Below are 13,495 nucleotides of genomic sequence, written 5' to 3' on the forward strand. Positions count from 1 at the left end.
CTGAATGTTTTCATTTTTCTTTTTCAAATTTTTGTTCCTTGGCTTGTTCAGCGCAGAGGTGCCAGAGAACAGGGAGGCTCTGAACACCATGGGTGCTGGGCTAAATGCTTTGTTCCTGGTCCCTTTTGTTTACCCTGCAATTACCACTGCCTTACCTACTGTTACAGTCTGCTTTATAAGTCACACCATGTTGTAAAACCCCAAGCGACTTTCCGATATATGATATGCATGTGGGTTCAGCTTAAACCAACCCAGCAGGGCTCACATAATGAATACTTACAATCTCACTTGTGTCTGTTCTATTAAACAGCTTGTTCATAACTGTGCACTTAAAAAGGCCAGCTTACAAAAGCCAGGGATATAGCTTTAGTGGAAGCAGAAACTGACAACAAGCGGACTGACCTTTTTTGAGAGGTTATCCTTTTCACAAGTATTTACAGAGCTAAGAATCAGGTCCTTACTTCATAGACTGGTTAAAATGATATATGATAAAAAATATTGTGTAATCTAGATGAATGTTTTGAAAGTTTAGTTTTCTTTAAAGCTTATGTAATGTTATGTATGCCTGTGCCTTTGTGTGTGTATGTGTGTTGGAGTTTTGCATGTGGGTGGATAACGTCACTGAGATGTTCAGACCTGTTTTACTTTGGCATGTAGTAAATGTAGCGTTTACCGCAGAGATATCATTACCTGCTTTGGATACCTTTTCCTCTACCAATTATGGTCAAGAGTTAACTTTTCAAGCATGTTTGGATACATCTTCCGGGAGTATTGAAGGGAAATTACATGCAATAATTAACATGTGTAGTCAAATACAATGCAAGGCAAATAGGCAGAGTGAGCTATGAAACATGCATTTTGAGCAGACTGATAATAGTGCAAAACTATGAATGCCTTGAGATAGATAGCAGTATTATCCTGTTTTAAGTTTCGGTGGGCACCATTTCATTAAAACTGTCATCCATGCATAGGAATCTTTTTGAGGGCTATAAATACTTGTGCTGTTAACTACTGTAACATCTTAAGAGCTTTGTATGAGGGCATTGATACAGATAGCTGACCTTGAATCTCTGCTAGAACCCTTGCCACATTAGAGCAAAGAGCTCTTCCAGCAACAAACTAATCAGACAGCCTTGACAGGGTTTAAATTATTAATAGGCCGTGCATATTGTCTTGAGTTCTGAATGTAAACCACGTAATTGTTGAATTGAAATCAGTCTGCCACGGACCCTGTCCTCGTAGTAATACCGTTAGCACTGTGTACCCAAAATCCAATTCAAAGAACAGTTCCTACATTTGCCCAGTTGTCTGTGCTATTTCCATATCCCAGGGCTGTCCTGCTGTTAGCACCTCTGCAATGTAATGACTGATCGCATGCATGCTACAAAGTTTAGTTGGATATTTAAAGGCACAATCACATGCTAAGATGTTAAGAGCTCAATGCAGACAGTTGCTGCCCGCTCTCTTTTATGTCACCTGTCATTGATAAAGCACCCACGTTATAATCATTTTGCCAGTAACAGAGGATAAGCTATTTCTGTTTCAATAGGTGATGCTTGAATGCTTTTATATTTCTTTTCCTGTGTAACTGGGGGAGTGTTGGCCCTTCTGACACCCAGTAAATGGCTCATTGCTAAAGCCTTTTCCAAAATGAAACTCTCTCTGTATTATTTTGAGCACCAGTGAGTGCGCCAGCATCAACCTGATTATACCTGTGTTGGAATACCGTTGCCGATATTCAATCCGTGGACAACAGCGTCCCCTGTGGGCTAAAATAAATTAGTGCGCCCAATACAAATACTGTCTCCTGTGTGTCAGTGAATTGCCTACCACCCTTCCACAGTTATAAACTTATAAAAAAATAAGATAAATCGACATTGGTATCCATGGCAAAGATATCTTACATGACGTTTGGCAGACCTAAGTTTCAATTCTGATGGTCCAAATGATATCTGCCAGCAGAATTGGAAAGAGGTATTGTACAAAAATAGTCTTGAGGCCATCTTGAACACTTCAGACACTTCCAAAACCAGAAATGATGTCCTAACCCTTGGATTCAGAAGCCAAGCAAGGGATGTGCCTTAATCAGTATTTGTATTTGTTGATGAAACAGGGTAGTTTTGGAAGTGAGTTTAAGGCACTTTTCCACTAGAAACAAAAGCATGGACACTGTACTAGAGTTACTCAGATTAACATATTCAACCGTAAATTAACATATTCATCCAGTATCTCAAGGCAGTTACAGTGCACTCTTCCAGTTTCACAACCAGATATGAATATAAATATGCTTGCATAATGTGCCATTCTAAATCTCTTGCGGTGAGTTAAATCTCAGTTGTAAACTATTCTTGTCAGTTGGGGAATGATCTAAACAGTGCTGATCTAAATTCCACCACTCTTCAGCTCCGTATTAACCTATTACAACATACAATAACAAAACGGTGGGCTCCAAACACATGTCTGGCCACACTACATTGCTGTATAACTTCAGAGTAGGCTTCATTAACCTCAGAGGGGAATGCAGGTGCGTGCTACATGTGTTCGTCTCTGGCAAGGGGTCGATCGCTCTACTCTTTTCACAGTCTTGGTGCATTGGCAGCTGCTCTGCTTCTGACCTCGTTTGGCATTTTACTTGAACATTCTCATCATGGGCAGAAACAACATAGGAGATTGCCTGTCAGGTGTGCTCAGTGTGACGTTGGCTGTTACCATGCCACTGCTCCCATGTGTGGCTTCATGACTACTAATTTCAATGCTAGCACTGCTAAATATAGGCTTGGTTCATTGTCAACAATGATATTTTATTGGGGGGGGACGGACGACTGGCTAAACACAGACAGATCTCGATTTCTTTAAGGATGGTCACATCAAGAACCTTCGATTCAAGCCTGCTTCATCATTGTCACGATTTTCCTTAAGAAGATTAAACTGCAGTTAAAGCCCAGTACATTTGTACAAACAGATGCAGAGTCAAGTTGAACTGCATTGATCAGAGAGAGAGAGAGAGAGAGAGAGAGAGAGAGAGAGAGAGAGCAGTTGGATTCTGGTTAAGGCTGTACATGAACACATTGATGTAACTGTTTTCTCTGGAAAAATGACATCTTGTTTTATGGTTTTTTTTTTGGAGGGAGGGGTACTTTCCCTAGATGATAAAAAGAATTGCTATTTATCGTAAAGGCTGTTTAATGGCCCTCTCTTTCATTTCTGTGCGAGAGTATGTCTGATTGCAGAGAGCATTCTCTTGATGGCTGGCTAATGGTCTAGTTATAGCATCAATCAAACATGTGCAACATGGATTTCTGAACCACCTGAACCAGGGGACTCTCAACTGGTAATGCCATAAAGGGGCCGAGAACAGAAAAAGAAAGAGTCTATCTATTCTGGATTAAAACTATAAAAGTCAAGAAGACAAACATTAGTCTGCACAAGACACAAGCAGAAATGTCTGTCTACTTGTATTAATTTCTTACATTCTGCATTTTTTAAGTTATGAATAGTCAGTCCTTGTGCAATGCTGAAGTCAATCTATTCTAGTCTGCATTGTTTTAGAGACTATTCATGCCCCTTACCCAGTCATTGGTTATTCCTAAAAGAAATGTGTTCATTTTGGCACTTGTGGATGGCTCTTTTAGTTTTTGGTATGCCAGGGTGTATATTTAGTAGCTGAAGTCAAACTGTGGTCTTATTAATTATTGATATGACCTACTGATTGTGGTACTGACTCAGTGATGCAAAACCATGTGTCTGTTTGCTTTCTTTTTTTTCAGGTTGTTTATTTCCACACCTCTCTCATCTACCCGAACATCGTGGCCGTGGTGGAGGTGGTGGCCGTGGCACAGAAACAGAACGGTTCTCAACATGCGCTGTCCTGTGGCTTCGGGATTCTGCGCCTCTTCATCAGCCACACGGAGCCTGTGGAGTCTTCCGACGCCAAGCTGGACAAGAGGTGCCAATCTGTCACAGAACAGTCCCTCAAATAAATAAAGCACAGTGCTGTTGAGTTGTGGAATTAAAATTTGATCCTCCTGTTTTGCTCTAGAAAAGATTATTTAGTAAAGTGACCGACTCTCACTACATTACTGTACCTGTAAGATAACTAACATTAGAAGTGCTAAACTAAGTTACACTGAGATCTATCACATGTACCTGTGTGATATTGACCATTGATTTATCCCATTTGAGATCTCTGTTTTCTCTTTACCTGTGGTCCACCTGGATAGGCATTAACTACTAGATTTTTGCAGATGGTAGCATTGGACACATTACTTAAACAAAACCCGGTCCCACCTAACAAGCAAAAGCTAGTTGAAAAGTTATGCTAGACTATAAGCTAAGTCAGTTGCATTAAGGCACAGGAGATGTTGGATACTTTGTAATTCCCATTTGATCTGGAAGTCAAAATGGTTACCCAAGCCTATTATTGTAATTCATTTGTCTGGAGTGTGCCATTGTGGCTATCCTGCTTTCCAAGTAAAAATTGTATTGATCGCCAATTGTATTGATCATCAATTTGTGGAGTGTCTAAAACTGTGTGCATGGCAGTTAACTGCAGATGAAGGGACATTAAGCACACTTATAATCAGTCTGACTGTTCTTGCACTCATTCAGTGATTACTCATCTTTCAGGGCATGGTGTTGTCAGAAACAGACTTTTGCTTTTATGTAGACTGAAATTAGAAGCAATACAAAAAAATCTATACTGGTTGCATCTTTCTTTCTTTCTTTTTTTCTTTCTTTCTTTCATTACATTAAAGTACACCAACATTAAAATACACTAACAAAATGGAATGAAAATGAAATAATTAGATAAACATTGGGACAAGCCTCAATAAATCTCCTGGTTGTAGAATAAATTAAATTTTTTCCTGGTGGGGGAAGAAAAAAACGAAGTGCTAAATGCATCACAACCTGAAATCAGTGTCGTTGTCTGGATTTAGCAATTATAGTTTATGTGTTAGTTTATGTTATTTCATGTTAAAATAACTAATTTCATAATTTCAGATTACATCTCTACCATGGGACACCCAGAGCCTTGCTGAGCCCAGAACTACAAGACCCCATTGAAAGTGAGCATGCTTGCATTTCATTACCATATTTCCTCACCACTTATTGCTAGATACAGATGATGGTATATAGTTTACATTTCAATTTTCTTAATGTCGGCTTTTTTCAATTTGTAACAGCTGAGTGGATGCATGCTGCCTGATGTCTTTTGTCTTCTGGGACCCTCATGTAAACGCTATGTCAATTGCAGTAGGTTATTCTCATGGTAAAAAATGTAGTAACACAAGATGGTGAAAAAAAAAAAAAAAAAAAAACACACACACACACACACACACACACACACACACACACACACACACACACACACACACACACACACACACACTGGGCATTGTTTTAAGGAACGAGACAAAGCAAAGACAAATCTTCTGAAAAGAATAAAACAATATGAACGGTTTAAAACTAAACAGTAAAATAACCGCTCTTACCTGTGGCTAAGCTGTTTTTTCTTTTTCTAGCTTTATATTGATTAAGTTTAAATGCTGTTATTGTTGCTATTTTGAACATATCCTCTAAGAGGAACATGTAATGGATGTGGGAGCTGCAGTCATTGTGCCTCACCTGAATTCAGGTCTTTGTAAACTTATAGATAGACGCAGACAGCAGTAGGCTAGTGTCATGTTGTCCTTTCTGACTTCTGACATGAGCAGCAGGGAAAGGAAATTACCATACTTGTGTAAGTGCACCCTGTCAAATCAGTTCAGCATTAGAAGACCTTCTGTGATGCGTTTATGGTGACAGTTGCACACAGCTTGCTCTGTTTCCACTGGGGGTGTTTAGTAGGACTGATGTTAGAAGTAAATAGGATAGACAATATTTTGACCATGCTCAGATCACTATAAAGAAGTCTTAAGCAAATCCATTTGTGAGAACATTCTAAAGATATACCCACAGATTCAGTTTCATCTCTGTAGTGACTCAGATCCAAGTAACCAAGTTTTCGATATTGTAATGTTTCAAGTAAATGTTGTTCCTTAGCTGAGTGAAAGCCTTTCTATTACACAATTTGCCCATCTTCAAAACGATGTATGTATGCTGTGCTTCTAGAATGGGCTGCTGGAAGAACAGCCTCGTGGTTGTTGAGCCTGTTGCTAAGCAACGGACGCATTGATGTGCCTTCAAATGGGGCAGGGCATTATTGGATTTCATTCAATTACCTGGACAATGATTCTTATAAAAGGACGTTGCTAATACAGGATAATCAAAATTTTTTACAGATTTTATATCTCCTGAAATTCTCTGATGACTGTCCTTGAAATCGCTAGCTTTGTAGCTAGTTGCTTTTGACAACAAATCTTGTCAAGTCAGCCCTTAAAGTCACTAGATTTGGCGAGAAATTGGCAACACTGCTTGATGGTGCAGAAAAAAAAAAGTTTGATTTCCACATGGCTTATTATTGTCTTGACACAACAAGGAAAAGAGATTGCTTCATCTGTTACTAGATTCAGATCGCCTTTCTTTCCAGTTCAGGCGTCCAGCCATAGTTCTTCCATTAAACTTTTGTTTGCCTGCCTTGGTATTATTCTCCTAAAGGGCTTCACACTTTGCCCTATATTATGGGATAGTACCTTTAAAAGAAAGAATCTGCAGACGTGGAAGATGTACAGGTGTCTTCTCAAGTTTTATCATTTTGAGATGTTTTTTGGAGAGAGACAGAGCAGAGCTATTGTACAGCGATATGCAATTACGTTTTTAAAAAGTCTGTCAAAACACAGCATGCCTATTTATCAGAACTTTTCTGTTCCAAACACAGGGAAGTCAAAATTGGTTTACAGACAAAACAGAAATACGGAGCATGCTGCCTTTACACACCTTTGAGACAACATAAAAAAATCACTGACGTTATATTTGATTTCTTTATTTGCTTTCCTAAAAAATAAAACCCGATGCTAATACAAAGATTTAGGTCCGCTTTCTGATTTTAGCTTGTTTCTGTTCCTGGTTTCCAATTTGTTAGTCCCTTTCTGCAACAAAACATCTGTGAAACACTGTGATCAACAAAGGAGATGACGATACACGCTGTGCAGTGGGATTGATCGGTTCCGTTATTGGTGGAAGCTGGGTCAGAATCAGAGCCTCACAATGCCCTGTAATAATCTGCAGCACGATCAATAGTGCTGATTGAAAGGTGCTAACAACGTGGTGACAGGCACACGCCCTTTCCTGGCAGGCCATTACCCTGCTGCCCATCACCTGTCAGTCAACCTGACGACAGGGCTGGATATAAACTAGACTTCTGCACATAAAGCTAGCTTCTCAGCAAGGTATTGGAGGGAATGACCTACAAAAGTTTATCGACAGATTTTCATGTACAAGTCAGACGTTTGCGGTTGATACAATATCAGTATCATAAACTGTTTCCATAGGGTAGCAACAATGCACCCTTAAAGTATATATAGCTAACAAAATAATTTGTATCACTACTTAAATCTCAGAGGAAAATCTGAGACCAAAGAAGTTAGAGCAATAGATTTGTTTTGTTAGCACCATGTTCTTTAAGGCATTATGTAAATTAGATACCTTGGTGTTTGCTGGGAGCTATTCAGAATTCTAAGAATGCATGCTTTACCCAGGAAGCAGCTTTCCAGTCAACAGTGGGCATGTTTGTTTTCACCGTCTTTTCAGACAGACTTTGTAATGCTGAGTAGGCTTTTAACACATGCTCGACCAGGCAGGTCTCCCATATGAATGATTTCGGAAACACTTTTTAGGAGAGCCTAAACCTGTCGTTCCGCTTTGTGTTTTCTAGAGAATGAGTTCATGACACTGATTGAAGGGGCTCATGTTCAGTGCTCCCTGCGGCCCCATCCTGCCCTGGAAAGGGTCATGCATCTTCTCCCTCAGAACATGCTGGTGTCCGGAGCAGAGACCATTCCAGGGGTGGTGCCTCCAACAGAAGAAGTTGGTAAGAAACCTCTTATTAAACAGAAATCGGCAAGTTTACTGTTTCTGATGTGAACTTGGATACCAAGCTTCAGGCACACCAGTTCCCTGAGTGTGCAGGTTATACTTTCTCTGTACGATCTGGCTGCAATAACAATAGTTGCTCACTGGTGGCACTGTGTGCTGTAGAAATATGCTATAGATATGCTCAGCATTTGGACGTAGCTTTTTTTTTTTTTTTAACGGGTGTTAAAAAGTGTGCTGCTAAAACATTTGTCAACATTTTGACTGAAGTCAGCACTTTCAGAATGACACGTTGTTAGCAGCTAGTCAGTGCATCCCCAACACTGGCCCTCCATTCCAATCCAGATGTTTGTCTAGAAAGCTGTTAAATTAGTTAATCGAACAGGCTAGGGCCAATTAACTCATTAAGTACTTGATAAAAACAAAGTCCTGAAAATCTGCACAGCTTAAAACAACCGGTTTAAAGGCTATGTATTTCAGAAATGCTTACAAGCTGTTACCTTGCTTTACATTGTTGGTCAAACCATGCTGCCAATTAAATGCCAAAATAAATGCGAAAGATTTACTTTTTGTTTGAAATATATACTATTTAGCTTTTTTTAAAGCGGTCTCAGCAGATATTGCAAAGAGGCTGGCTAGCACTGCTTCAGATTTATGAAATGTATGTGTGTGTGTGTGTGTGCATATTAATTCTAGTGGCAGATCTGCCTGGAGGTGGATGAGATTGTACTGGATTTCGTTTCTGCTGCTTGTGTAGAGAAATCTTCTAAAAGGCATTCTAACCCTGCAGATCTCTCTGAGTGGAATTAATCATTGAACCCCCTCATGTTCCCTGCGCTGGAGTGATTGATATCCGTGCGGCTCTGATGATTTAAACACAATGCGAAAGTCTTATGATGCTCAGCTTTTCATGTAGGAGCAAAAAGGCCACTGCGCTAAAGCAAGGGAAGAGAAAAAGCACTGGAGACTGAAATTAAGCACAACAGCCTATATAGTCAACATACTGCATACGTGGAGCTATGTGTATGTGCAGGGTAATACAGCAGCGCTTGAAAAGGAATTAAAAAGGGACCTGTATTCAGAACACACTGTTGCAAGCACTGATGTACATCTTTAGCATTAAAAGATTGTATGGGATGCTTTTCAAAGACTATTCTTTGACTCTTTTTTTAAAAACCTTTCTGAGTAAGGAAGATGTCATACAGCATTATTGATGCTGAATTCCATGTAATGTCTAATTTTTTCTTATTACCAGATGTAATGAAATGGCTACATGCTCTTTGTTGGTTTCTAGTTGAGTTTTGAAACCTCTGTAATTCAATGGTGTCATTGCTCTCTAAGCAGCCAGATTGTGAATTTATCTCCTGGCGCACATTTCTTATTTGCTTTCTGTTTGTTATAATGAAAGCTGTCTCAATAACACGATATGAATCAATAAAAGTGTATAGCAGTGGTCCTACGGTGGCTTATGATTGGTCATTTTGATGTGCAATTGCTTTCCTCTCTCTAAACAATATTGGTATTAGCATTAAATGAAAAAGAATACTCCAAGATACAGAAGGATATATATATGTATATATGTTTCCACTGTTGTAAGTCATGCAGTGATTAACATATTGTCTCATTGGAACCGTTGTGGTATAAACTGGACTTGCAGCCTGCGTGTGACTTTAACTGGAATCATTTTATGAAATCAAGTTTATCTCAGTTCTGCATGAGGTAATATTGATTTTTTTTTTCCCCCCTAAAGCAACAGAAATTGCATTTGAACATTATGCACTGTTAATCAAGTCAAATCGATAATCTCTCCCGTTTGCTCCTGTATGAAGAGTAATGCTCGTAACAAAACTCTAATAAAACGCTAGGAAATGGACCCCCTTGCCCGGTCTATCGATTTTGTCTTGCGCTATGACTGTAACTTTAAAGCTTATCAGCCTCCAGAGCCTCGCAGCCCCTTGAGAGAAATACAAGTTTGAAAAACGTCTTTCAAAATCGTCAAGCTGTCAAATCGGCACACAAATTGAGAAATTGGGATCAAAAACTGGCATGTGTGGGGGGAAATAAAAATATATATAAAGATGCTTATATATTTCCAGTTCTCCTTACAGTGGGTACGGTGAGCTTTTTCAACTAACGACTACAGTGTTCAATCAATTGTCATGATCTGTTCAAGTAATACCCAGAAACTATATGGGTGTACACAGCAAGGGCTTATGAGCTGCCAACCAATATTTTCTATTCTGTTCTTTCGGTTAGTTGGCTAGATTTGCTGGTTTCTCTTCTGATTGTAGTGGACTGCTTGCGGAAGCCACGTCTCTGGAAGACAGTGACCTGCTACCTGGATAAGCTATCTCTCAGCTTGTATCCCTCGCTTGAGAAGTTCGAAGAAGAACTACTGGAACTTCTGAACACAGACAGGCTTAACAGGGTAAGTGGCACCTAACAACCAACCCCCATTCAGAGCCTGGATATAAGAAATATCAAACTGTAGTCTAACAATAGATACACACACATGCATGGCATATCTGTTGACTGTTAATTAAATGGTTAATTGCATATTCATTAAATACTTATTTATGACACTCAAAATAGTGTTACCAACATTTCAATACCATATATCCATCATGCTTGCTTGTGTAGTAGTGCGGTTGCAAAAAGTAGCGTCCATTGCCTGCTTTCAAACTTTTCATTTTTTCCCAAAAAGTTTTCAGCTCCAAATATACTGAGTGTAACAAAGCTGACTTTATGAAACACTAATTCATGTAGATGTAAGATTCTGTTGCCAGAGAGTCAGTAAACATTGCATGCCTGTTTGGCAGTGCATAATTCACCTAACCTTCAGTTAACAAGCCCACCTGTCAACTACAGTTATAGTCCTCAGCATGTCTTGTTAAAACTAGCCACCCAACACAACACTTAACCAGCTGCTATAGCAGCAGGGGGTTTAATCATCAGGGGAACCATTCATAGCAATTTTTCACAGCAATAGGTAGTACCCCATGAGGTTTCAAATATTAGTTTTCCCAGCATGGATGGTAGGTGCCATGCTGCGCATAGTCGCTTTATTATAAATAATAGGAGCCATTTTTAATAAATGATTAAAAACATTCAAGGGATCTTTTTTTTTGTAGATATTGAAAATGTGTTTTTTTTTTTTTTTTATTTGTTTTTTTTTATATATACAGAAAACCGAACAGAGCTCCTGTGCATTATTACATTGAAAAATGTGTTGTGTCTCACTTTAGGAATATTGTTATCGCATCACTTTTAGTGTGGTAGAGCAGAGGCTGTGCACATGGGGATGCACGGGTGTGTGTGTGAGTGAGTGAGAGTTTGGTGGCTGGCAGTCTGGTTACAGGCTGTTCCTTCACTAAGATGACCAGCCGTTTGCAAAGCCACATGGTTGATTGAGAGTGAATGGTAGAATGTGGAATGTGGCCAGGTGGGGGTTGATAGAATGATAAGTTGCAATCACCCCCAGGGTGTGTAGGAGAGAGAAGTGGAGCGCAAAAGAGAGCACCGGGATATTTGTTTTCTTCAGACCTTTATTTCGTTCCTGTGTTTTTTGTTTATTTGTTATTTGATTATTAAAAGTGTGCAAAAAGCTCTTAAACTGCAGTCCTGAAGCTGGGACTCGTATTTCAAAGGGCGCAGACCTGCCTTGCGCGGGACCGCTATGCCAGTCAGGGAATTGAAACAAACAAACAAGCAAATCAACAGTCATACAAGCTGGAATTTCACAACTGTTTTCAATGCATGGCTTCCTGGAATGGTTACAAAGAAGGCACCGGATTCTGAAATGTAACAAGTGCTTGTATTTCTTGAAATGTATTCAGTCCCTTTTTGTGTGACAATTGAAAGGTGAAAGGGGTCTTAATTGAGAATCCCTGTGGTTTTGCTGTCCTCGATGGGGAGTTAGAAAGGATTACTGCTTCTGATGTGTAGTGAAGGATACTCAGTTCTTGATGGAAGTGTTGATGGAAGGCTGTTTTCACTCACACACTATTTACTTACTTCCTGAGCTGCAAAACTGATCAGGTATTTAGAGAAGCCGTTGTTGTTTCAACCGTTTGTGGGTGTTTCCTTGAACCACATGCAGTAAGTTACGTTGATAAAACTCATGCAAATACATTCCCATTTTCAGATCACAGGAATCTCAAAGGATTGTCAAAAGTTATGGTCCCTGTTGACAATACTTTAAGGACTATTTTAAAGAAGGTTTAAAAAAAAAATATATATATACTGTTTTATATTTTTAGAGAAGTTTATTTTAATTTTGCAAAGCAATGTTAAACCTTAGAGAAACAGTCCTTATTATTTAGAGCATATTCAGTAATAGTTATTTCCTCTTTAGCAAACATTGTATCTTAAGAATAAATGGCATAGCATACATTCCCCACTGACCAATACGACATGAAGGCTATGTTGCAGTTACATTGTGTCTGAGCCAGATGTCAGTCAGTTTTAAACAAAGATTTCTCTTTGATTTCTCTCCGTTTTCTAACAGGGTCAGGATCTGAGAGCATCGCTGGTAAGATATATGTTAGTGACAGATCAGGAGTATTCACTCTTCTTTTTTTCTCTCTTTTTAATACCTGTCTAAGTGAGAACTCTTCCAGCGTTGAATGTACCAGTGCATTTTTAATGAGACCCCTGCCAAGCCTGTGACCTTTAAAAGTGTGACTCTCCTTGCACGATATTGGTTGTTGTCGTGACAGCGGCGCTTACACCTGCCCGGTCATCACACCTCAGTGATCTGTCAGGAGTGAAAAGACAGACAACGTTGTGGTAGGAAACTATGAGTCACATCACAGTCAAATTCAGCTTTGGGATGCCGTTAATTTAAATGAACATCATTAAATCCTAAATCTAATTCCGCACTGCGTACTGTGTGAACATGTGGTGTGCTGCATGGTTCAACTTCTGGGTTCAGTTTAAAGCTACAGCATTCGTTATAATGGATACCTAATAGCCTTCCATTTATATTATGTTTCCATCCACTGGGGCATCTTGCAGCACTGAAGATAGGAATAGATAAATACATATATGCTATGCACCAGGGGTGTCCAATCACTTTCCTGGATGGCAGGTCCCCTCCAGATTTTACAGGTAAAATGACCTAATCAACTACTTCAAGGTCTGGATGGAATTGCTTCAGTTAAGCAATTTAGAACAGGGTTGGAACAAAGACCAGGAGTGGAACGGCCAACTTTAGCCACCCCTGCTATATACTGTAGTAATACAGTCGGTGCCGCCTAATCTGATCATTGGGATTTCTGTTGAAATGGGATACAACGTCCCGAAAAAGAGTTTCCATGCTCAGAACAATGCTCATATTCTGCCCCTCCTCATTTCAGAAAAAAAAAAAATCTTATTAGAAGCACGTTTTGCTGGAATAGTTAGGAAGCATGGGAAATAATTACTGGTTTCTAAGCTGAAACTGCAATAGGGGATCAATCAGGACACACAAAGTAGGATAATAAACAGGTATGAAATTAAATATTAGGAAAATGTAGGTGGTGTA

The 13,495-nt window shown here is 39.4% G+C and overlaps 1 protein-coding gene across 1 annotated transcript in view; it reads left to right on the forward strand.

Annotated features, from left to right (window-relative positions):
* LOC121328358 (nephrocystin-4-like) overlaps window positions 1–13,495 on the forward strand; it is a 75,341-nt gene that overhangs the window by 11,176 nt on the left and 50,670 nt on the right. The window contains exons 4-7 of the mRNA XM_041272982.1: window positions 3,768–3,946; window positions 5,002–5,066; window positions 7,814–7,969; window positions 10,263–10,399. Of these exons, the coding sequence (XP_041128916.1) occupies window positions 3,768–3,946; window positions 5,002–5,066; window positions 7,814–7,969; window positions 10,263–10,399 (537 nt within the window). The remainder of the gene's footprint in view (window positions 1–3,767; window positions 3,947–5,001; window positions 5,067–7,813; window positions 7,970–10,262; window positions 10,400–13,495) is intronic.

The sequence above is a fragment of the Polyodon spathula genome, chromosome 16 (genome assembly GCF_017654505.1).
Source record: "Polyodon spathula isolate WHYD16114869_AA chromosome 16, ASM1765450v1, whole genome shotgun sequence".
Lineage (NCBI taxonomy): Eukaryota > Metazoa > Chordata > Actinopteri > Acipenseriformes > Polyodontidae > Polyodon > Polyodon spathula.